This window comes from Neolamprologus multifasciatus, chromosome 23 (assembly GCF_963576455.1).
Source record: "Neolamprologus multifasciatus chromosome 23, fNeoMul1.2, whole genome shotgun sequence".
NCBI classification, from domain to species: domain Eukaryota; kingdom Metazoa; phylum Chordata; class Actinopteri; order Cichliformes; family Cichlidae; genus Neolamprologus; species Neolamprologus multifasciatus.
Genome location: NC_140460.1, coordinates 9501141 through 9526008, shown reverse-complemented (window position 1 = coordinate 9526008; position 24868 = coordinate 9501141). Strand labels below are relative to the sequence as shown.

General features: G+C 39.4%; 2 protein-coding genes across 7 annotated transcripts in view; one reads left to right on the top strand and one right to left on the bottom strand.

Annotated features, from left to right (window-relative positions):
* Window positions 1-16719, top strand: part of cc2d2a (coiled-coil and C2 domain containing 2A) — a 23675-nt gene extending 6956 nt beyond the window's left edge. For 2 of the 6 annotated variants that reach the window (XM_085151196.1, XM_085151195.1), the window contains exons 17-39: window positions 103-377; window positions 638-815; window positions 931-1084; window positions 1192-1339; window positions 2536-2674; window positions 2760-2963; window positions 3078-3170; window positions 3263-3354; window positions 4056-4070; window positions 6408-6575; window positions 6667-6724; window positions 6844-6953; window positions 8118-8214; window positions 9516-9614; window positions 9698-9874; window positions 12256-12459; window positions 12544-12633; window positions 12736-12849; window positions 13375-13509; window positions 13633-13755; window positions 13832-13890; window positions 13972-14149; window positions 14328-16719. In XM_085151196.1, the coding sequence (XP_085007322.1) occupies window positions 103-377; window positions 638-815; window positions 931-1084; window positions 1192-1339; window positions 2536-2674; window positions 2760-2963; window positions 3078-3170; window positions 3263-3354; window positions 4056-4070; window positions 6408-6575; window positions 6667-6724; window positions 6844-6953; window positions 8118-8214; window positions 9516-9614; window positions 9698-9874; window positions 12256-12459; window positions 12544-12633; window positions 12736-12849; window positions 13375-13509; window positions 13633-13755; window positions 13832-13890; window positions 13972-14149; window positions 14328-14513 (3096 nt within the window). In that variant the 3' untranslated portion in view covers window positions 14514-16719. Of the gene's footprint in view, window positions 1-102; window positions 378-637; window positions 816-930; window positions 1085-1191; window positions 1340-2535; window positions 2675-2759; window positions 2964-3077; window positions 3171-3262; window positions 3355-4055; window positions 4071-6407; window positions 6576-6666; window positions 6725-6843; window positions 6954-8117; window positions 8215-9515; window positions 9615-9697; window positions 9875-12115; window positions 12131-12255; window positions 12460-12543; window positions 12634-12735; window positions 12850-13374; window positions 13510-13632; window positions 13756-13831; window positions 13891-13971; window positions 14150-14327 lie in introns of all 6 variants that reach the window. The other 4 variants (XM_085151191.1, XM_085151193.1, XM_085151194.1 and 1 more) reach the window with 4 other exon arrangements.
* Window positions 16412-24868, bottom strand: fbxl5 (F-box and leucine-rich repeat protein 5). Its single transcript, XM_085151204.1, has 11 exons — window positions 24744-24868; window positions 23850-24065; window positions 22697-22792; window positions 22282-22477; window positions 21668-21853; window positions 21450-21575; window positions 20259-20413; window positions 20069-20151; window positions 19248-19967; window positions 17845-17993; window positions 16412-17465 (listed from the first exon to the last, which is right to left on the bottom strand). Exons 1-11 carry the CDS (start codon window positions 24825-24827, stop codon window positions 17389-17391), a joined length of 2088 nt encoding a protein of 695 aa, XP_085007330.1. The 5' UTR covers window positions 24828-24868; the 3' UTR covers window positions 16412-17388.

The window sequence follows — 24868 nt, the reverse complement described above, 5'->3', positions numbered from 1 at the left end:
AAAAGAAAATGTGGTTTAAAGGCAGTCCACCTGACTTTGTATGTCGAATCATATTGTAAAGATATACCCACACACACACCTCCTCATGTTCACTGTTTTCAGAAAGCCAAAAAGAAAAAGCAAAAAAAGAAGAAGAAGAAAGGTCAGGCGCAGGATGACACTGAAGGAGAAGATGAAGAACAGGATGTGAGTGAATCAGAAGGACCTACTGACGAACCCCCCCCAAAGCCGGAGCCCCCAGAGAGACCAGACCTTGGCTCCATAGAACAGTGGGTGAGGGAGAAAGCCCTCAGGATGCGTAGAAAGCCAGGAGAGGCCATCCTGATTCCTGAGCTGTCTGCATCTGCAAACATCACTGCCAGTGAACTGTGCCCCAGGTAGACACAGCAGAAACACAAAGAGGGTCTAGGTTTCTTCAAAACAAGTATGAACCAATCAGCAAAGAGTAAATATTTGGGTGAGGGTTGTTTGTTTTTTTTATTAAAATGAAAAAGCTTAATACCAGAATATTTGTCACAGGTGGGAATATCACACCTATTTGCAGGTGTTTCACTGCAAATTGCAGTTATGATGATGAATTGCACTTTCACTGTGGTTTTGTGAATGTTTTCATCACGTTTGTTTTCTTCGTGTTTAGGGCCGAAACAGCTCGAAGAGAAGATGTTGCCAGGCGGTCTCTTTTCACCAAGATCCTTTATAATGACAAAGAAGTTTCACGAACAGACAGTCGCTCCCTGAACACTGACTTCAGGGTGCACTTTGGACAGATATTCAATCTCAAGATAGTCAACTGTCCCCAAAGCATTAGTTTGCAGGTACAGTAAAGAGTGCTGAACATGCTGCCATTTTATGTATCCACGCATTTACTTGATAAATGACTGCTGTGATCTATTCTAACAATTAATTTTTGTGTTTACTGTGTGTGGGCAGGTGTTTGAGGAGATTGGATCATCATGCTCTCTCCTGGCTCAGGTGTTTCTTCCAGTGCCAGAACCCTCTGTCATGACGGGCAGCGTCCCTCTTGAGGAATTTGAGTTTAGTAGCAACCAGAGAGTGATGTTTGACCACGAGGGAGTTGGAAGTGGTACATTTTTTTTTTTTTCAGATATGAAATATTTGAATATTTCAAGAATACTTTTAATTATACTAACTTATCAACTTCTCTCACTTACACTCTATACACCTTCTCAGATGTGCCCCTCTCCTTTGAAGCTGATGGCAGCAACAAGCAAAGTCTTTTGACTTCTGGGAAGGTCTCGTGCTGTGTTTCTTGGGGTATCGGGGACGATGATGTACCCCTTGCACCTCCTATTTCTCAACAACCTGGTGGCGTTCACAGGTAGTATCTTTCTTGATTTTCCTAATAGAATTACGCACACCCCACTTTTCAGTTATTTATTTGTAAAAAATGTTTGGAATCATGTATGATTTTTGTTCCACTTCTCACGTGTACACCACTTTGTATTGGTCTTTCACGTGGAATTCCAATAAAATTGATTCATGTTTGTGGCTGTAATGTGACAAAATGTAGAAAAGTTCAAAGGGGCTGAATACTTTTGCAAGCCACTGTGTGTATATATATTACATACATATATAGTGCTGTCAGCGTTAATCTCGTTAAAATAACGTTAACGCTCTAACTGCATTAACGTGGCAAATCTCCGTTGGCAAGTTAGCGCGGATCGCCCCGTGTGTGGGTTGCATGGCTTCAACGCGTTAGCACAGTTAGCTCGTTAACGTGTTAATGAGCTAACATTTGTCAAACATTCTACAGTGTACAGCAGGAGAAGTTTTTAAAGGACTATTTTGTGTTTTCTTACTGAAAAAGCAAATTTACACCCCCCACCGAGACAGCATAACTTTTCAGCATGTTATAACTGAAGTGATCTGAGAGGGCACCTATTCTTTGCTTTCAGGCTTTTAAAATAAAGGCTATTACAGGAGGCTGAGGAGATTATTGTCCCTTCAGATGGTAAAAACTGTGATTTTAAAGGAGGGAAAGCCAGATGCAACAACCACGTACACTGAAAAGCAAATCAGAAAACTGAAGTATATGACAGACTGTGCAATGGCCATCTCTATAAGACTATGGCGTGTCCTTGGGTTAGGATGAAGTGCTATTGTGATACTGATTTTCTGCCTGTTGGTTGGAATTGGTTTATTACTGCAGCAAAATATGCAGACATATGAAAAAGAGAGTTTTCACATGACTGGAGGTTGAGATTTGTGTCTAGGCATCAAGCTCATCACTCCTTGTAAATATGTTGCATATAACATTGAGCCACAATGTGGAAATATGCCCTTGCAGGTAGATGCTGGCATGAAGGAGTTGAAATGGCAGGCAGCAATGCCAGATCGGGAGGATGTGTTTGGTATATGAAGTTGTCAGTGTCAGTCCAACAATGTGTTGGTTTTTAAATTGATCTCTAAATGTTTTACTTTATCTTCTGTGCAATATGAAATATTACAAAATTGCTCAAAGACATGTTGTTGTTTTTATGTTATTGTCAATACTGATCTGTCTGTGTTTCTTAGTGGCATGGGCCGTCTTGATGCTGTTAGCTACATTGGGGCATCTGGACTATATGACATGAAAAAAATTGGTGAGTGGGCCAGGCAGTCGCGTCTGGATCCAAACGATCCGAAAAATGCCTCCATCATGCAGCTGCTAAAAGTGAGTATCAGAAGACGGCTATTTTTAAGGACATGAACACATCAAATGAAACATTTTCCCCTGTAAATCTATGTGTTTTTTACAGGTGGCCAGTAGTGGAGAAGTAACGGCTCCAGAGTACTTCCGCCTCGAACATCTCCAGGAGGAGTTTAATTTTGTGACTGATGAAGAGTTAGAAAAGTCTGGAAGGTTTCGTCTGCTCAAGCTAAGGAACCAGGAAGTTGCAGAGTTTCGGAATTACAAATTCATTCCTGCTTTAGAGAGGGAGGTCACTGATACGGTTTTCCAGGTCAGCTTTTCAAAAGTGTATTGCAGAATATTATCAATGTGGTATAAAGAAGATGCACAAGCTCTATAAAAGGATAATAGTCTTTCTTTTTAACTTTGGTTAAAATTATTTCAGGAATATGAAAAAAGATTGAAAGAAGGAGAGGTAATTGATACCAAAGAGCATTTGGATTCACACAGAGCTTTAGTGGCCAAATACCTTCAGAAGGTGAGCTTTTTAAAAAAAGAAAAAAAATTCATACGCAAGTATTTAGCACACAAGAGACTTAAGTGTTGTGTAATCCTGGCATTTGTCCACAGATCCGAGAATCAGTCATCAACAGATTTCTTCTTGCCAAGCATCACTACCTCCTGTCTGATTTGGTGATAGAAGAAGAAATACCAACCATTGGGTAAATATGCACTGCTAGCAAAAGCTGAATAGCCTGACTCAAAATATACGAGTTTTTTGTTTGTGCTGTGTATGTTATGTTTTCAAGTATGGCTATTTTTTTTCTTTATTCACCTGTGGTGCAGTGTACATTCACTCAGGTACTCTCCTTAAGTACAGATTTAAGTTATTTGTACTGTACTTGCATCTTGTCATTCAACTGTACTTTTAGTCTACTGCTAATAATCTAATGATGTTGTGCGCAACTGACACAGAAGTCACTTTCCTGTATTAAGTACTTTTATGTTTAGTATTTAACACTTTCAGTGCAATACTTTCTTGTACCAGAGTCATAAACAGTACAGTATTAGTACTTTCAAAAAAGGAACTGATAAAAAATACTTCCCTCACCACTAAAACTAAGGCTAGGAAATTTCACGTTTGCTCAACAGTCACCAGAAAGAGTTGCAGGGTCAGCATAAAATTACACGCTGATGTAACTGTGCATTTTGGCAGCTGCTGGGTTGGCGTATTATTTTAATCAATTTCAGTCCTTGACTATTTTTAAGCAGATTTATATATTTAATAATGTACATCAGTGTCAGTCATGCTGTTGATGTACACTTTTTTTCATTTCTTGTTTTGTTTTTTTTCTATTTTTCTGCTTTTCTTCTTTTCTTTTCTTTTCTTTTTTTTCTTTTTTTTTGTTTGTTTGTTTTACAGTGGTGCAGGTCCAGGGTATGTTCTTAGAGTTTTGCTTTGTTTTTTTGTCTTTTGTGTGTCTCTGTTTCTCCTCTTAGTTTAAACCCTGAATACCAGTGCATGAATGAATATAACAGACTGTTTCCAGTGTTCAATCCTCCCAGGGTTTTGTAAATGATGAAAAAGAATTTAGTCAGAATATGAAGCTAAAGATTTTAAAAGCTGTAAAATTTCATAGAGATTAACACCAATAAAATGGTAAAATATTAGAAGTTGCTAATATAAGAAGTCTTTTAGCATTCTCTTGCAGCAGTACATTATACTGATAGACATCTTTATATGCTCTACTCTATTGTTTTTCTTCCCCATCAGGCTGCAGTAAATGGCTGCCCCTCCCTTAGCATGGTTCGGCCAGAGTTCTGTTCTTAGTAAAAGGGAGGTTTTCCTTCCTACCGTTGCCCATGCTTGCTACTACGGGATCATCTGATTGTTGGAATTTTAAGTCAGTCCAGTTAATTTTTTCAGATTTATTTAAAGTCATTTCAAGGCATCTTACATTAGGGTAAAGACCCTACAATATAAAAATAAACCCCAACAATCAGATGACCTCCTATGAGCAAGCACTTAGTAACAGTGGGAAGGAAAAACTTCCTTTTACTAGAAACAGACCTCTGGGAGAACCATTGTAAGAGAGGGGCAACCTGTTGGGGGTGTGGGAAAAGAAAAGACAGCAGAGGGCGACTTGAGGTACTATAATTTACGACAATAGTAGTGTATAACCACACAAAGAATGAAAAAAGGTGCATTAAAAATAAATGCTTAGTGCGTCATGGGAAGTCCCTAGGAACTTAAGCCTATTGCAGCATAACTAAGAGAGGGTTCAGGCCTACCCAATCTAGCCATAACTATAAGCTTTATCAAAATAGAAAGAATCTTAAAAGTAGAGTGAGTGTCTGTTTCCCAAATCCAAACTGGGAGGCAGATCCAGAGAGGGGCCTGATAGCTGATGGCTGTGCCTCCCATTCCACATTTAAATACCCTAGGAACCACTAGCAAGCCTGCAGTCTGAGAGTGAAATGCAGTAAAGTTATATAAATGTAAATCTACAACAGGGCATTACCCAACTGATTTGGTAAATGAAATGGTACTTTTAGAGCACTTTTCTACCTTTACAGAGCACTCAAAAGCTTCTGTGCTACACGCCTAAAAAATGCAAGCGCTTTTGTTATCTAAATTTATGATGCACATGCTCACACTCAAATGGATGCAAAAATAAAGGATACAAACAAATAAATGCAATGGAATTCAGTATAAAGGACATGTATACGGTCGCTGGTTTAGCTTAGTGCGTTGAGCAGCCGGTGGCTGCATTCCTTCCCCTCTCGCTCTCTCTCCCTCCACTTTCCTGACATTTCTTCACTGTATCTATCAATAAAGCTGAAAAAGGCCCCCCAAAAAGGGAAAAGGATATGTTGACAAACAAAGTGGAGGAGTCAGAGATTAAATCACAGTCCTTCCAACTGGTACTCTTCCTGTGCTACATCCTGAATCATAGCCATTCTGTAAGATACCAGATTATATTCCGCCACATTTATACCAGGGCTGTCACAATATCCAAATCCAAATTTGACTTCACATTTATCAAAGAATAAATTGTGATATTAATACAATATCCGTATAATTTTGGGTGGAAAAAAAGTATTTAAAAAAAATTATTAAAAAATTATTATTATTATTGTTGATGTTGTTGTATCTTGTCTTTTGGTCAGATCAGTTAAACAACTGTTAAACTCTATAATTATACAAAAGCTTGCAAAGGGAAGAATTTCTGATATTAACAATATTATTCTGTGCGTTATAATTACAACAACTGTTTAATTTTAAATATCACAATTATTGTTCAATACACACTTATTGTGATATGCCTATTTTAGATACAGGATAAGCAGCACAGTATGTTTCCAGTGGTTCTTGTTAATGCCATTAAAGGTTACTTTAAATTCAATTCATTTATATAGCACCAAATCAGACCAACAGCTGCATCAAGGTGCTTTATATTGCAAGGTAAAGGCCCTGCAATAATACAGAGAAAAGCCTAGCAATCATATATACCCCTATGAGACAATGCTTTGGTGACAGTGGGAAAGAAAAACTTCATTTTAACAGGAAGAATCCTTAATGATATTGACATATAAAACTACAAATACCTGGAGGGACTGAGTACTGTTGGTGGTGACCCCCGACCCACAATTAGAGCAAAAAGCTTTCTCATATTGCCACAAATTCTTATCTACATTACAGTAAGATTTAATTTTAAATGAATAGCCCTGCAGGCTGTTGACTAAGTGATTACATGTTTGTTGCATTTATCAGGATTTTAGGAATAAACCTTTTCAAACTGGCTGAACCAAAACGACCACTGAAACCTCAGAGGAAAGAAAGAAAGAAGGTGACGGCCCAGAATCTGTCTGACGGAGACATCAAATTGCTTGTTAACATCATCCGGGCTTATGATATCCCAGTCCGCAGGCTTCAGAGCAAGTGAGTTCAGCCATTCAAATTTAGAAACAAGCATATATGTTTAGAAATCTTACTGGACACTGAACTGTGTTTCAATGGGTTTCTATTGTAGTAAACCAGGACAGTCATCTCATAGTGCCCTTCAGGGCAGCATTGGGCTTCTCGACCAGGTACAGCACAAAGTCTAATCTTATTTTGCTTTATACAAGCAGCCGAGCATAATCTGATAACAATACAGAGTCACTATAATCAGTGTCAAGTATGTGGAGCATTTGTGTGTCCAATTTAGATACAGGTGAGGCCATTTGTGGAGGTTTCCTTCCAACGCACAGTACTTCAAACAGCCACAGCCGATGGACCAAACCCATGCTGGAATGAGGAGCTGCAGCTGCCTTTTAGGTAAGTTGGTTGGTTTGTTTGTTTGTTTGTTTGTTTGTTTGTTTGTTTGTTTGTTTTGGGGGGGAGGCTTTGTGTTGAATGATCTCTCTGGTTGGACTGTCAGATTTGTAGATTTCCACTATTTAGTGTCCCAATATAAAGAGGAATTCAGAATATAAATACCTTAGCATTTTTGATGCATATTAAACTGTAAATATGAATTTCAAAATGTTCGACAATCTTGTTGATAAACTATAACAAAGTAATAATCTTCTTGTACAGGAATAGGAAAATAAATAACGTTCTTACGTGTTTTGAAAGAAAAACTTTATATAAGACACTTTTCTCTCCATCCTACATCTTTATATCCTCAGGTTTATTACTACCAGCTTTGTGGTCTCACAGAAGTGCTGTGTAGCTGTTTACTTCTGTGGCTCTCACTGGGAAACTGCCATTTTACTTCACTTCTCTGCTAGTGCTCTGGGACTCAAACTGAGTCCATTAAGTCCCAGTTGTTGCAAATCTCTCAAGTCTATACTGAGTTTGGAAGACATTTAGTTTCTATGCTCTGGCCAACTATAACTCTTTACAATGCACCCTAAAGTGTCAGTTTACATTTATAGTTACAAGGCGTTTAGCCTCAGCACCTGTTTTACTTGATGCTGTATGTCGTATAATTGATCGTAAGTGTATGTTGTTATGTTTTATTGGATTCCTTTATACTCTGCTTCTTTTATTATTAATTATCTTTTTTATTGTTTTTTATTTTATTTTATTTTATTTGAAATGCCCATTATAATTGTAAATGGGAGGCTAGCCGTGTGTGACTTTTAATTAAGTTTAAAGATTTTCTTTTTGTTTTCTGTTATTCATCCACAAAAACTCAGGCATGCACAAAAATAGTTGTTGTTTAGGATCTCCTCATGCCTTTGTTCCCGTCCTTCTCAGGCTCCGTTAATCAGGATGAAACTGAGCTGGCTAATGCAGTGTATCACAAAGTGAAAGCTTGGTGTTTTTGACCAGATACCATTACAGGAGAGACCTTTTGAGCACTTTTCATCAGATTTGACTGGTGATTCTAAACATGCATTTTCCCATCATTGTTTTTCAAAATAATTGCCCAAAATAACTGCCCAGCACAATGGCTGCTGAGTGGTGTTACTTACCTAATGTTCCTCCCTACAGCGCTCCAAATGGTGACTACAGCACTGCTAGCCTGCAGTCAGTCAAAGATGAGGTTTTCATCAACATATTTGATGAAGTGGTACATGAGACTGTGATGGTGAGTAAACACTGTTCACTTTGTCTCACTTCTCACATCACTCCATTGTCTTCCTGTCAGGTTTAGATTTCAGTTTAAGATCTTGATTCAATATCCGTGAATCAAATGGTAAAAATCGAGTTTATTTATACAGCACATTTCAAACTATGCTTTACAAACTAAAATGCAACTAAAATAAATAAAATGCACAACAGTGATGCATTAAAATATAAAAGAGAAGGGATAAGGCTAAAACAACAAAAAATCTAGGGGTCATAAAAATGTGTCTTCAGTAAAGATTTAAAATGTCCCAGCGTTTGTGCAGATCTAATATTTAGAGGCAGACTATTCTAGAGTCTGTGTCCTGCCACAGAAAAGGCTCTCTCGCCATGAGATTTCAATTTAGACTGTAAGTTTGAACCCTACGGTTCTTTCTGGAGCATTAAAAAAAGAAGCACAGATAGACAAGAGGGGACTCAGCCATTTAGAGATTTAAAAACAAGGAGTAAAAATGTAAATTGGATTCTGTAAGGAACAGGAAGCCAATGTAAAGAGACCAACACTGGGGTTCTATGCTCCTTCCGTTTCGTACCAGTCAGCAGACGAGCAGATCCATTTTGGACCAATTGGAGACTATAAATAGAAGACAGGTACAGACAAGTACAGAGAAATGCAGTACTCCATGTAATGAACAGATGAATAACACGTTCAAAGAGATTAGCTGGAACATATGGCTTTACTTTGGCTAGCTGTCTCAGATGGAAAAAGCTAGATTGGACTACTGCACTCACCTGCCTACACGGTTTAAAAGAACCATCAAGTTACACATCAAGGTCTGTCTTACAATAAGATAAGGGGCCCCGAGCACTGTCAATGACAAAAATGACAATCTCTGTTTCGTTTTCATTTAATAAAAAAAAAGAAACTAAGGACATCCACTGTTTAACGTCTTGAAGACAACGTAATAACAGCTAACAGTGAGCCAGTCCCTGATTTTAAAGTCAGATAAGTGAAATAAAAGGTTATACTGTGAAAAATGGCTTATGTTTAATTTCTGTTAAATGTGAATTTCTATCTATGTAGACAGCAACACATATGTCATTTTAGTGATATAATACAATTAATTTCTGTATTATCAGATATTAATGTAATTGCCAACTTGACTTTGGCCTTTATTGATATCTTCTTTGTGACTATTTTTGTGGGTTTTTATGCTCTTCAAGAGTGAATATAAAAAGAAATTTGACAAAATTCTGCATCCTCACCCTCATTGTGTCATACCAGTACTTGCTGCTTGAATTATTTGTATTTTTGCTCCTCAGAATGACAAAAACAGAGGGAAATCAATTCAAACCCACATAGAGAAGCGCTGGTTGGGCTCAGTCAAGATTCCTTTCAGCACAATTTACTCTCAGTCCAAGGTGCGTCTACGATTTAAGCAGACATGATGTACACACACTAAATGGCTGTGACTGACTGGACTTCTCACTGACATTTCTCTTAGATTGATGGGACATTTAAAGTGAACACGCCAGCTGTGCTGCTGGGTTACAGCAAGGAGAAGAGCCACTTCACTAATAGTGGTTTTGATATCTTGAGAAGTCTGAGTGAGGGAACATTTATCACGCTGTTCATCACTGTCGATCCACAGCTGGTACCTGGAGAGTCTGTTAGGGAGAAGGTAAGTTTAAACGGCAACCTCAAGAAACCTCTTGTCATTCAGCATCATGTTTTGGTAATCTGACTTTGCAATGAGTCTTTAGAGAAGCTTTTCTCTATATATAAAGGAGACCTATTATGCTCATTTCTAGCTCCATGTTTTGATTTGATTACTGAAGTAGCTTTGCATGATTCTCTGGTCACAATAATTTTTACTTTACTTGGTCTTAGTTAGGGATGGGTACCGGTATCCGGTGCCATGATGGCACCGGTTCTGACATAAACGGTAGTAACCAGACCGAAAAGCAGCGCACATTTCGGTGCTTTATTTCGGTGCTTTTTTTTCCTGAGATGTGATACACTTTGAATTCTAGCCAATCATTTTACGTTTCCGGGGATAGTAGGCGGGTCCAGGTACGTACGTTCTTTTAGAGCAGAGCTACAGATTAAAAATGCCCAAGGCGAAGCGGTCAAAAGTCTTGCTGTACTTCACAGCAAAAGATGCAAACTCAGCAGCCTGCAACAAGTGCTTTAAGGTGATACTGTGGAAAGGAGGTAACACCTGAAATCCGATGAAACACCTGGCGACGCATAGCGTTTTTTTTAAAAGCCGAAAAATGCGCCGTATTTGATAGCTTGCTGCGAGACCTCACACCGAGCGCATCTACTGCAGGTGTGGTGCCTGTTATCGGACGAAGAGTTAGCAACATCCCCCAAAAAGCTGAAGAGTAGAGTCCTGGCCCCTAGCCCTGCCAGTGTAGCAGAAATGATGAGGATGATGATGGCAGCAGCAGCCGTTCTTCTCTGCGTGAGTAGCTTAATGTTGTTCGTGTATAATTTACGTTGAGTAGGCTAACCACGTTATTACATTAATGTATGTAAGGTGAACTAGCAAACACCATCATAGCTACATGCGGCTGTCTTCTTGTTTGATGGCAGATACTCCCTTCACCGTGGCCAAAAAGGCAAAAATGACCAAATAAAAAGTGGGAAACAGTTAAACATGAGAGGTTTTTGGATAAAGTTTTTGTTTTTTCCATTGTTAAAGCACTGCTTCCAGCCAAGAGTGATACCATATATGCCCTATAGCTGCAGAAAAGGCTAACATTGTTATCTTTTTACTAAAAAAACAGCTGAACATGAGAGGTTTTTGGACCAATTTTGTGTTCTCCATTCTTTAAGCACCGGTTCGAGCACCGTTTAAGCACCGGCACCGTTTCAAAAGTACCGGTTTGGCACCGGTATCAGATAAAACCTGAACGATACCCATCCCTAGTCTTAGTGCAGTTCATCTACAGTCTGGAACAAGTAATTTTACCTACTCACTTTTTCAGCCATTTGCCATCTGATTGGTGGGGCTTCTGTGCTCAAATACTGAGCTATGTCCATGAGATAACCATGTTCATAATATCTCTTCCCTTTGACATACAGAGCTCAAAGAAGGAAAAAGAAAAAACTAAAACCAAAGGAAGAGTTTTGGGTTTAAGGAATGCCTTTAATAAAGGCTGACCTCTTAAGATGTATTCTTTGCTCAGAATAGGTCATAGCGTTGTCAGGTGATACATAAGTGATACATAAAGTAATAATGAATGATTTATAGCCATTTGACAAACAAAAACTTTTAAGTAAGGAAGCCCCATTTTTAAAAAATTACTTAGTCTCACAATCCCGGTGATGTTCAGGGCGCTGGCAAGATGGACTTTTGGCCATTTACAATAGAAATGTGCTTAGAAAGGCTCATTCTATTATTAATTGTGTGAACCATCCACTTCACAGTGAGTTTGAGTTGTTGCCTTCCGGCCGCCGTTTTAGAGTACCTCCGAGGAGGACTAAAAGACTCCAGGTCTCTTTTATCCCTACTGCGTCTTGTCTCCTTAATGGCAAATAATTGTCTTTGAACTTTCTATCATTATTATTGTTATTATTATTTTATAGTATTGTTCTGTTTATTTTTATCCTCCTGCTGCTAAACTAATTTCCCCTTGTGGGATAATAAAGAAATTGAATTGAATTGAATTCATTGGCGCCAAGTGAAATTTTCTCTGTGTAGGAAAAGCCCTGCTCATTGTTTGAAACTTTTTTTAATGTAATGTAAGAAAATGAGCAAAGCAAAGTATGTCTGCTTAAGTGTTTAAATAGATCCTATACATGTTAGACACTTGCATGCATGTTTCTTATTTTTGAAACAATTTGTTATGAATTAATTTCCTCTTATTTCTGTCATCCTCTTGTATCACTTATTTGCTTTTGCTGCATGTACTAGATAAAGGAAATGAAGGTAACTGCTCCATTAGAGTATTTCTCCTCCTTTAATCACCCATTCATGACACAACATTTGAAGTTACTTCTTTTTAGCTATCGCTCTGTGCCCTTGTTCATTATTCATTTGACCTTCTCTTGCAGTTTGACACCCAAGAAGATGAGCGCTTATTGCAAGCTTCAGAGAGATTTGAGAGGGACGCAGCTCAGAGATACCCAGACCGACCCTGCATTACCACAGTCATAGACCTCAGTGGGAAGACGGTCTTCATCACACGTTACATTCGACCACTCAGTCCCCCAAAGGAGCTACTGGATGAATTCCCCAATAACCCATTGGAAGCCACGGTCAGTGTGATATTACTTAATGTAGAAAACATTTTCGGTAATTAGATATAATTTGCTGATGCACTGATATTTATCCCCGCACAGCCCCTCGTTGCTCGATTTGTGTCACTCATCCCTTCTCTGCCTGACCAAGTTTCATTTTCTGCAACCTGCGATCTTTGGAGCACCTGTGACGTAAGTGAACTTTCTTCAAGATGCCAGCATTGTATACAGAAGGGCAGTGCTCATATTGTAGTACCTTTTGGTAGCTCCTTTTTTGTTGTTGTTTGTTTTTAGCAATTCCTAACCCTTCTGGCGGGTGATGAAGAGGAACACGCTGTACTGTTGTGCAACTACTTCCTGTCTATGGGCAAGAGAGCCTGGCTTATAATTGGCACAGCCATACCGGAGGTGGGTGACATTTATTTCTTAAACCTGAAAACATTTCATGTGTGTCACAGTAACATTTTTAAGTAGAGCACAGCTTTAAAAACTTGTACATAGACTGTAAATAAATGTTGAAGTAATTACCATTAGCAAGCTGTATTCCTAGACTGCTATTCTTTAAAAAACATACCAAACAGGGGTAAGAGGTCCTTGCTTCAGTGTTAGTTTTGGTCAGTTCCATGTTAGTTTTTATTGGCTAAAGACAAGCAGACAGCTAGCGGCTACACCCACTTTGACCCACAATCTCTAAGCAATATAGTTTAAATATGTTTTATTTAAAAAAAATTTATAGAGACCAAAACAGTTTTTGTTGGTTGTGAATATGCTTGTCTTTGCTGTAAAGTTCCATAGTTTAATAATGGAGTCTATGGGGACTGACTTTTGCAACCAGTCTTCAGCCACCACTGCAAGAACAGCTATTTTTGCTGCTTCGTTTTTCAGACTTGTTCTTGCAGCAGCACTAAGAGTTCTAAAATCTTCCCTCCTCAGGGACCCACGGCTTATGTCCTGACCCTTGAGCAGAACCTCTACCTTATCTGGAATCCCAGCAGCGGTCAGTTTTACGGGCAGTACGACACCTTCTGCCCACTTCAGGCAGTTGGCTGCTTGGTCAATGCTGACAATGTGAGTAAAGATTTATACATTTATTTACTTTTCATCATTTTTACAATTTTGCATAGTTTTATATTCATGTCTGCTTTTTGTTGTGTGTTTTTTTTTTTTTTTTTTTTTTTTTTTTTTTTTAAGGTTTGGTTCAACATTCAACAATATACATCACCAATGAGGGTCAGTTTTGACATCACAAAAGCTCATTTGTGGAAACCGTTTTTCTCCCGAACTTTCTCCCACCCTGGACTGTCTAGCGTACAAGTAAGTGTTCAGTATTTCTGTATAAACCTATTTTTACTTCTTTGTTTGTTTCTCTAATATTTGTCATTGTCTATAGCCAGAGGAGCTGGTGTATCGTCGTACAGACAGGGCAGCTGCAGCAGAGCTTCAGGACAGGCAAGTAAAACAGCAGAAACTGCCGTTTCTCAAAACAACCACGGGCTAAACGCAGCACATGCACCATGTCGGTCTGAATAGAATCGAGAGGATCCTGAAGGAGAAGATAATGGAGTGGCGACCTCGTCAGCCAACCCGCTGGAACCGCTACTGCACCACCACCCTGAAACAGTTCCTGCCCAAGCTGGAGCTGATCCGAGGACAAGATGTGGCTGAGGGACACCGCCATGAGCTGCAGAGCCTGTTGGGAGACTACAGAGTAAGTCTGAAAAAGGGCGTGCCTCCGCAAGAAGCTACTCTGAGTCACTGTGTTGTGTCATGGATCTTAAGTCTGTGCTAAAGAAGTTGGCCGAAAGCGCGTGAGGTCACTTTGAAAAATTCATATCACTAACAGTTTTTTTGGTTTTCTCTTTTATTCTCTCTGTTTTCCTTTGAAGATTTCAGGATTCCCCCTCAATCTGGCGTTCTCTGAGATCCGGCCCATTATAGAGGCAGTGTACAGCACTGGCATTCACAGTGTTCAGGCATCAAATGTGGAGTTTGCCCTGGCTGTGTATGTGCACCCCTACCCAAATAACGTCATGTCAGTGTGGATTTACTTGGCCTCACTCGTCCTCACATGATGTAAGACTCATCTGACTGTTTATCAAGCTTCAGCTTTATTAAAGCTGATGTTTAATGCAAATTACTGTAGATCAAGTTATCTTCATGAACTTTGCAATATTTTTTTGTACTTTTTTTTTTTGTATTCAGCTTTCCATATGTACTGGCCCATCTCACGATGTCTCCTTCATACTTTGAGTCAGCGTGAATCGGCTGCCAATACCAGCTCATTCTACCAGCTGTGACAAGAGCACTATGAAAAAAAGCACAACTATAGAAAAATTAGTCAGGAGGGATAAGGAGAGAGGAATGGTCCGTGGAAAGCACTTGCAAAACGGTTCCCTGTTGCCTCTCCGGTGCTTTCGATGTTACTTTTGTTACACCAAAGCAGCAGAAATGGCCTCACAGTGGTTTCTGCTTCCGAACTAGACAGACTGATACCCATCATTTTTAATCACATTTTTAAGTTAGGTTTTATTTATGAAAGCAAAAAAGACATTTGTGTTCATGAAATGGTCAGAAATAAACTGTAAAATGTATAAACATTTTCAAATCAGCTAAATTGTATTTGAATTAAATGCATAAACTTCTGTCACCACAGCTTGTTTGCTTTAAATATATCCAGACACTCTTGAGTCGCGCCTCAAAGGTCTATATGTATATGTATCTATATATGGTAGAGCGAATTTAATGGTGGAGCTCACTTATTCACTTCACAATTTCAAGTCTAAACCTTCCAAACAATAAGTAATAAATGTTAACAATTTCCATCTGGCTAGTGATTAAAACCCTGTAAACCAAAACCAAACAAAAAATGCTTGCTTATTAAGAGATTTATGGTTTACCTTTTTCGTGTGCTGTTTTCAGTCATAAGTTGGCTCCTTAAATTGGCACTAAGACTTTGAGAACCCCCCTTTAGATGGGTGTTACTTTCCACAGCAGGGCCCAGATGTTGCTCTGTGCAGACATCTGCAGATAGGCTCCAAGTGAAACTAAGTAAACATATAGTTGGAACAACTATTCGTTCAAGGAGTCCAATCTCAGTGTTTGAGGGAGAGGTCGCTGCATGTGAGCAAAATTTCTCAGAACTGTTTTTTTTATTGATTTTAATCTATGAAACATTCCTGACCTGAAGGGAAGTGGGACTCTTCCAGAATGATCTCCCATCAATACGATGAGGGGTTACTGAATGGGTTGAGTGTGAGAATGTTGTGAATCAGTCTTCAAAGTACTCAGATCTCAACTCAAGTGAACACATATGAAAGACTGTACCAAAAACTTAGAGAGCACTCTTTAAAACAATCACCAAAACACCAGCTGAAGGAATTGTGTTCATCCATCAGACTTCCAGAGACTTGAAGAATCAATGCAGAGATACAGGGTGCAACATAACCAATGGTCCTGTGGCTTGGTGAGAAATGTGTGTTAGTCAAGGTGACTGGCCAGCAGCTCACTAATAAGTGAGGGTTTTTTTTTTTTTCCTTACAGTCAGCATTTTTATATTAAATTACCAACAAAAGTCCTTCATCAAACTGCCAGTTTATAGTTTAAATGTGAAGAAAAGTGACAGCATAATTAAATTAAGAAACTTTTAAAAAAAAGATGCTCGTATGCAGACTTTGTTGGGTTTGCCTTGACATTTTTTAAATGTGGCAGATTTCTTATAAACATCCCTTGAAGCTGTCGGCAGCCTTTCTAGCAGCAAGACCTGCTGCATAAAAGAACATTTTTAAGATACTATATTTCTACTATGGAGTCATAATTTCTTGAAAGTTGCCAAGATGCATGGAGGAGTTTCTTGCACTTTACTGACATTGGGTTGGCTGCTGCTCAGGTGGTGGATCAGGTCACCTACTACTTAGAAGGTTGGTGGTTCGATACTTTTTTGTTAACACAATAACAATAACCAACTGCACAGTTTCTAACTCCAAGATGTTTTTATTAATTTGTTGTGAATTTTCAACAGAAATCATGCAAGGCTTTTGAACAGGAAAATAAATTCTGCTGCAGTATCATAAATGATGCAGTACTCTAGCTGGCCAAATACACTGAAGACTTTTCCCAATTGACTATTTTTAATCCCGCTTTTCTATTTCTCTACTAACTCTTCAGTCTTTCTCACAAGAACACTGGTCCATTTCTTTGCCCACTGGAGTGCATAAAGAAAAGTGAAAGCAAGAAACTCTTTCTGGACATTTAGTATCACAAATGTAAAAAAAACAAAAAGGGGGCGGGGGGGGGGGGGGGGGGGGGGGTTAAGGACTACACTGCAACATCAAGAACCAGTTCCTATGTCTGTGCATACTGTCGCTGTGCCAGCATCAACAGTGAACTGAACATCAATGTACGGCAGCACAAGGCAGCGAAAAAGAGTCACATGTAGGGACCTAACCATCAACAATCTGAGTGCCATTTGGAGCAGTCAGCTTCACCCAAAACTCAGACCACTTCTTCGTTTCACCACACATCGTTATCAAATAAACGACGAAGCTAGATTCAATTTAACAACAAAATTAACCCTATGCTGATAATGAGTTACAAAGTAAGTGGAGAAGCAGACTGGTGTAAATCTGTATCATTTTAGTGACAGAACAAACTTGGTTTAAACTACAGAAAAACACTGAGTTCTAGGTGTTCATTTTTTTCTAGGTTTTTACTTTTTTAAAACCAAAAAGAAAGAACCAGGATAGTTGCAGACAGTTCAAATCCATTGTTACCCTTGTATGTTTTCCTTTTAGACAGCATTATTTCCATGAAATATAGACCGAAAGATTTGGAGCAAAATTACAGTTTCATCAAGAAATATTTTTAAGTGACACAAAATACAGCAAATGGTATTCCCAGAATAAAGTGCAATTAAAAGGAGACATTTCAGAATAGCATTGTTTTGCTGAATCACTCTCCAGAGCGGCAGCAAGCTCTGAAACCACACTGCAGGTTCTGGCAGCCGCTGGCCGTGTCTGCATGGGGACCTGCAGAGAAACACCACACTGCGGTTATCTACTGACCTGCAACCCACGTGACAAGTGAGAAACATCTGACACACACCCCCATATCCACAACATTTAAATATTTTCATTATTTTACTAAATAATTCAACTTTGTGTTACATAAAGTTCTGACAGTAAGGGCATCAATGTATTGTAATGCCTACTTACCTCCCCTCTCAGCGGCATCGGTTACTTACACTAGGACACATGCTATGCGAGTGGGGTTATTAATGTTTGTAATAGTTGCCACACACTGTAACAGCACCGTGACATCTTATACAGTATAACATTAACACAGGCCTATGTCAAAACACATTACTAGGTGAAGAGCACGCAGCATTTTAGGTTTAACTTGTGTTACCGTTGATGTTGTCGCAATAATAGAAGTGCTCGTCATTGAGGGAAGGACAGGCCGACACCAGCTCCTGCAGCCCCACCTCAGTGATGAAGAGGCAGCCAGACAGGTTGAGATGCTCCAGCACGGGAAGCCCTCCACGCTGAGACAGAGCCCTGACACACAGTGCAATGCAACCTCATTACAGCTACAACAACATGCAGACCAACAGTGGGAACATCTAGATGAATGCAGATAATCCAGTTTTACCCTAATAAGAGCTGCACTGTATAATCTGAATTAGCTGACAGAAATGTTACTTGATATGCATTTTGAAAAGCACCTATGTCTCTGTCTTAATTCAGTATAGTGATGAGATGGCAGTACACTGAAATCTATGGCAGAATTGAAGAGCAAAAATAGCAGTAGAAGTATAACTTCCAGGGGGAAAAAACCTAAAAACTCAGTCTGGAGCAAAGTCATAAATGTTTTTTATGACTAGTGATTTTATGTCCTCTTGACCACTGATATTAAAGTTAATCTGTCTAATGCTTTAAAATGACTACATTTGAACTACTAGCAAGTAGCAGTTTACTTTTCATATGGCGCTGAATGTTTTTACCTTGTGAGTCTGTGAGAGTGTTTATCCCTGGACAAAGACAAATAAGGAAATGACCACAAGGCATTTCTTTGGGGTACGCTGGCGGGCGTTTATATTTCAACAACCAAGGTTTGAAGGGGCACTGTGGCTGGTCTCCAGTTTAAAATTTCATCAGCGCAATTTGACGAAATGTGGCATTTACAGTTGTTCACAGTAACTCATTCATTCCACTGTGTCATCTTAGTTTGCTACCAATCTTCAAAAAACCTACCTAAAAACAAGTCATTTTTATAGAGGGTCATAACTGCCAAACTAAATCTATATATATTATTAAATTAATAAAAATAAAACAAATTAGGGCATTAATTAATTCCTAAAATGTGACATAAGTCACTTCTGTATTTGACTTTGTATTGAAAATTATTTAAACTAACTTATCTTTCATTAAAGTTGACCTTTTTTAATTTAATGTATCAGCTTTTCTTTGTATACAACAGCCTGTTTATTTACTGGAAACAAACAGGAATTTGTTTTTACGCCTGTATTTAATCTTTACATTCCCTCATTTCTACCTAATTAAGGTGATAAGGGGCCCATTATTTAAAGTCACATGATGAGGTCAGAGTTCTGCCTATTGATTGATCTAATTTGCCTATGTGTGTACAGTCAGGGGATTACTGGATACCTGAGTCCTGGGGTATGAAGTCAGTGGTTGTGTATACATTTTCTAAGTTTTGCCATTTCAATCCTCTGTACAGATACTAACACATAAAATATATATATAATGTGTTTTTAGTTTGTTTGAAAGAGATTGAATAATTAACTTTACCTCAGGCCCAAGTCAGTGACTTGATAACATCCAGAGAGGCTGAGAAACCTCAGTGAGCGTTTCATTTCTGATTGATCAGTCCTGTTTTCAGGCTGGAGACACTGCAGGCTCCCCATTGAGGAGCATTTAGTCCGAAATTCTGCTGTGCCATTTCTGGTCATGCCTGATTCAGACCCAGTAAAAGTCCTGAGGGCCATGTCGCTTGTGCAGCAGGTGGAGTGACCGCAGAGCACTTCTGCAGACAAGGCGTACTGCAAATATGAGGCATCTGAGCCAGTCCTGTGCCCCCGCCTCCTGCTCCTCCTGCAACAGCACGAACTTCCCATAAGTTGTGTCTCAACGAAGCTTTCCGCGTCAGTAAGCGGCATCCCACCACGTCGACTCCACTCTGCTGCGTCCTCAATATCAGCAAGGTCCAAAGGATCCAGGACCCATACTTGCGTGGGTGTGCAGGCGGCACCCCAGCGGCCAGTCCCCTGCTTGAAAATTATGGCCTGCTTTCGTCCCACTGGGTGTAGGTTTCTCTCATCAACGAGCGTGATGGGACCTGGGGAACTCTTAAGAAGCTTGGCTCGCTTGTCTGAGCGTTTGTCAATGCAGGTGGAAGACATGAGGTCACCCAGCCCAAAAGACAGTTTCTTCAAGGTGTGATCAGTGATTTTCTCACACCCCGACAAATCCAGGTGCTCCAGAGAGTGACAAGCTCCGAGAGATGACCAGCTAAAAGGGAAAGGACAGACTCAACATAAGTTTTCTGAGTTTTATGTACATCCGCTTTGTCATAGACAGTTAGCATTTCAGTATTCCTTTTTAATACTAACCTGTCAAATGCAAAGTCTGTAACGTCAGTCTGCGTCAGGTCTAGATGAGTAATATTGGGGCAGAAACTGAGGATTTGACGTACCTGGAAAGCAAAAACATTTATCTTACAACACAGCTCAACCAACGAGCTTTCTGAGCTTTGACATTGTGCTAGTATAACAGCAAAATAAAGGTTTGTGCTCTGCCTACCATTTTACTTGAGACTGTAGAGCTATATGCCAGAACAATGGACTTGACAGAAGGACCGACAGCTGGAAGAAGATTCTGGATAATCCCATTCAGGAGCCTCTTCTCCCGCTTAGCAGTGCTGATTGCAAGGGAGCCCTCAATTTGACCTGACACATCTGATGAACCATTGAACAACATGGGTGACACATTACAGAGCTGAAACTGGAGGTGGTATGACACATCTTTAGGCAACACTAGAGGTGTATCATACCATGATAACACATAAAGCAGAGTCTGGGATCAAAAGCAGCAAAATACTTGAAAAGTGAATAGAGATGACTGGCTTCACCACATGTGAACGAATGTGTGACGCCCTGTTTAAAACTCTTCAACAGACACCTTTACATTTTTAATCTAGTTTTATTACCCAATATCAACAGGGCAACCAGTGAGGAACTATAAAAGTAGAGGTCAAAATTAGACACTAAATGTCTTTAGGTATCATATTTAATGAAGACTTGCCTTTTACACAGGCTGCATATAACCATAAACCTGTTTTACAGCCCTGTTCACACTGAACGTGTCACGTAGAACCAGTGCACCAAAACTGCTCGACCTGAGTGAGTAACTTCTGTAAAACGACACACTGTTGATTTCCTCGCAAACAAACACAGTTTGCAGTAGTGGAAACAATCAAATTTTTAGCACTGGCTGCTGAATAGCAGACCAGCTATAGCTTTGGAGCATTCAGAGTAGATTTGAGCCGTTTTCCTCATTTTCAATTTGTTCTTTTCCATTCACTTTTTTTCCAACATCAGTAGTCAGTTTTGGCTGGCTAATTTTATGCTGTCATTGAAAGCCAGTGAATTGTCAACGCTTTGAAAGAGAATGACAAGACACCCACAAATTGCAGTAGTTTATTTACCAGCCATTTTACTTAAACAGTGTGCTCAATGGGAACAGGGCTTAGCATTACCGAGCATTTACAAAAGTGGGGGTTTTCTTTGTTTGTTTTTCTCATACATATCTTGCTAAATGTGGGCTGAATGGATAGGAATGACTGGGTAGGAAGCTATAATACAACAGTACATCCCAAATGATGCCTTTCTGGCAGCTTGTGTCTGAAACATTACATTAGTAATAGTTGCTTGTGCTTTAAATACCACTTAAATCGCTATGAGACACAAGCCCTTTACGAAGACAAAACCTCACCAGACTCATCGACATCAGCGTCCTCGTCCCATTCCTGATAGGCACGACCCTCGTTCTGCCGACTCTTCACCCACTCCTCATCTGGCTCCTGGTCGAGCTCCCCAGGGGGGCCATTATAATAATCACCTACATAACGGAGACAAAAATATTAATTAGTTGTGCACCGCTACACACTTGAGTGGATTAATTCTTCACCAGTACATAAAACTCGATTGTACCTCTGGCCCAGCGCACAGGATAAAGGTGCCTCCACAAAGAGCCGGTCTTAGCTAGCTCTGACCAGGAGCTGCACACTTGACTGCAGCGACACAGATCTTCAGGGCCTAAATAATGGAACAGCCTCAGCATAATTTCCGTGGGGAGCTGGGAGATGTGGGTGGAGGAATTCCTGTTTTTTTCCAGTTCTGAGGAAGAGTATGGAATAGCTTTGCTCGTAAGTGTTCTCAAATACCAAAATGATGAAGTGTACCTTTTACAAATGTCAACCACTTTCTAAGACAGAGTGTTCTTTCATGAAGCTGGTGACTTTAACAGTTAAAACATTGTCCTGGTAGTACAGAGGTCCGTTATCAAGTATACATTTTTAACATTTTGCAGCAAGATAGACGCAGGTATAAACAAGTTAGTCATGCCTAAACTGATCAAATCATAAGAAATGCCTTAATGGACAGTCAAAATGTCTGCTGGACATGAGTTACCACATTGCATTAGATCTAAAAGACAACTGATTGATATGCTTATCTAAACATGTCGTATATTGAACAGTGGGGTTACTTGACCAGTTATAATGTGCTTAAGTACAAAGCACCATCTTAAATATATACTCACTCACCATAATCTGTCTTCTCATGATCAGCATATTTGAAGGCTTTCTGGAGCTCCTCTGCTTGGCTCCACAAAGTGAAGCCTTTTAGCACCTCCGCGGCACTGTCCAATTGCTGTTGGTTGCAGTGCTGCGCTATCACTTGTTTCTTGATGTCCTTGAGCTCCTCATAGCTGAAGTACTGCATAAGCATAGGCTGAAACACCTGCAACGAATCTCCTCAGTTTACAAACAGTTTGCAACAGTTTAATTTACCTGGACACGAACAGACACGTTTTTATGATAACTTTCAGTGTATCTTTTTACCTTTTGTTGTTCAACATAAATTAGTCTTAATTGATGTCCTACACAATGGGTAATTAAAATATTATAAAAAAAAAATTAAAAAAAAAAAGAAAGGAAAAGAAATTTGAGCATCTTATACCTCCTCTTCCTCCTTCATGTGGGGCAGAAAGTCCTGTGTAAAAGCTTCTAGTCTCTCCTTCAGCTGCTGGGCATAGTTAAGCTGCTCATATTCACTCTAAAAACACACAACAATGATTAATTCATGGTCTGTGTCCAAATCACCCTTACTCAATCACTACTCCCTACATTGAGAAGTACATTTTGATTTTGCATCATCATTAATGGCTGTGTTGTGCAATAATTGTTGTACATTAAAGTATTATTTTCTATTCAAAAATATTTTAATGTCATTACTACAGGAGTTGATTTACTCAGGGTTACTCAGGGTCATTTCTCAGGGTAAATATCATGAACTGTTTTTTAACACAAATGACAGGAATTCAATATAATTTAAATATTTAGGACAGTATTGTTTTTCCCAGGAGACAGTTTTCCTTGGGACAGAAAGCAGGATTACTCCTGAAAGCAAAAATAGAAAATGTTTTCTGATTTGCAAACTGGCAGCGGAAGTTCGGGTTTACACAATTGCATAATTCTTATTTCTTGGGGTGGAGGTTTGCCCATGGCTTGACAGAACAATAACTCTTGTCTCTCGATAAGCAGATCACAAAAATAACCCTCCCTCTGCTCCGAGTAGTTCAACTCACTAACTTCATGCTTAATAACTTCATTCATCCTTTTTCTTCTTTTAAATGTGAAACTGTAACACTTGAGAACTGTGACAAAAGTGGATATAACAAATGAGTATTATTCCACACTTAAAGGAAGCGTAGTATGATTAACGTGCAGATTTCTCATGGCACAATGGGCCTTTAGGGACTGACTGCCAAAGTGTGTAAGTTAGCTAAAACTAATTCTCATTTATTATAACGCTGGTAATTTTGCTTTGCATGTGAGTAAAACCGCTTTGAAGAGGTGCCGGAAATTACATGTGTACATGAAAAATGACAACCCTTGATGTCTTTGTATGTACTATAATCTTTGCGTTGCTGACATGATACTTATTCTAATGACTGAGTGGTACCCAACAATTGAGCACTGTACTACATGTTTTTCCCCTTACCAAAAGCCAGTGTTTTTCTGGTTAGCTATTTTTAAAGTTGCATCAAGTGAAATATAGGGTCATAGCACGTCAATAAAATGTGTATTTTAAAATGCCAGTCGATCGTTACCTTAATACTATGAAGCCCTTTCTCAAAGAGGGACAACATCTCTGAAAGTTTGTTGTCAGAGTGTACATTGTAGACTGTGCAGCAGCGCTGCTGCAGCAGCCCGATAATGTACTCGTTCTCAATTTGCTCATGCATCTTGAACTCCTTAAATGTGGCGCACAGGGACTGGAGAAATGAGCGGAAATCATTGTTGTTGGAGAAGTTGGTGTTGGACAGCTGTGGAAGAAGAATTATCAAATAAGATCTTTGCGTTATTTCTTACAAAATAAATCATCACATAAGATTTATGTGATCTATTTTAGCGTTTCAGTTAGTAGGATTAAACACAGTAACTGATACGTATATGTAAACATAGTGGCTGTATGCCAGAGTGTCAAATCATCAGTGTTGTAACCGAGCTGGGGTTAGTGAAGCACACCCTTCGTGCATTAGCTGTTGCAGCTAAATGAGCTTACCTGGCTTGTCTTGTTAAGACACTTCTTATTAATATATGCACCACCCTTTGTGAGAACATTAGAAACTCCAATGTGGCCCTTAAAGAACGTTATATAAGCTCTCTTGCAAGTTAGTTAGGCTAGTAAACAGAAAAAGCTTTTAGCTGCGGAGAGGAGTGGCTATAAAAACTTTATTAGGTTCAGTCGGATAGCGTTCCACACTGCTGGAAACGTGAATACTATCACGTAACGCTGACCACAGATCAACCAAAGGGTCTCAGTGTAGTCGTCAGACAGTCATTCGACAGTTCATCTCCTTCGACTGACTCAATTCTTGCTGCTATTAAGCTAGCTAGCTAGCTAGCATGCTAGCAGGCGTTCGCTTCACCTTCAGACACCAACCTCCAAAAAATTGTTCATAAATCTGCAAAATTAAGGAACGACAGTTAGTTGTACACACCTTTTCGCAGTACAGGCCCACCAGCTGCTTCATTCGCCAGTGTGGGCCAGTAAAAACATCCACCTCGTCCGGAAAAGGAGCCATCTTCACTGGACCTCACTGCGTCATCTGCTCGCAGCCTTCGA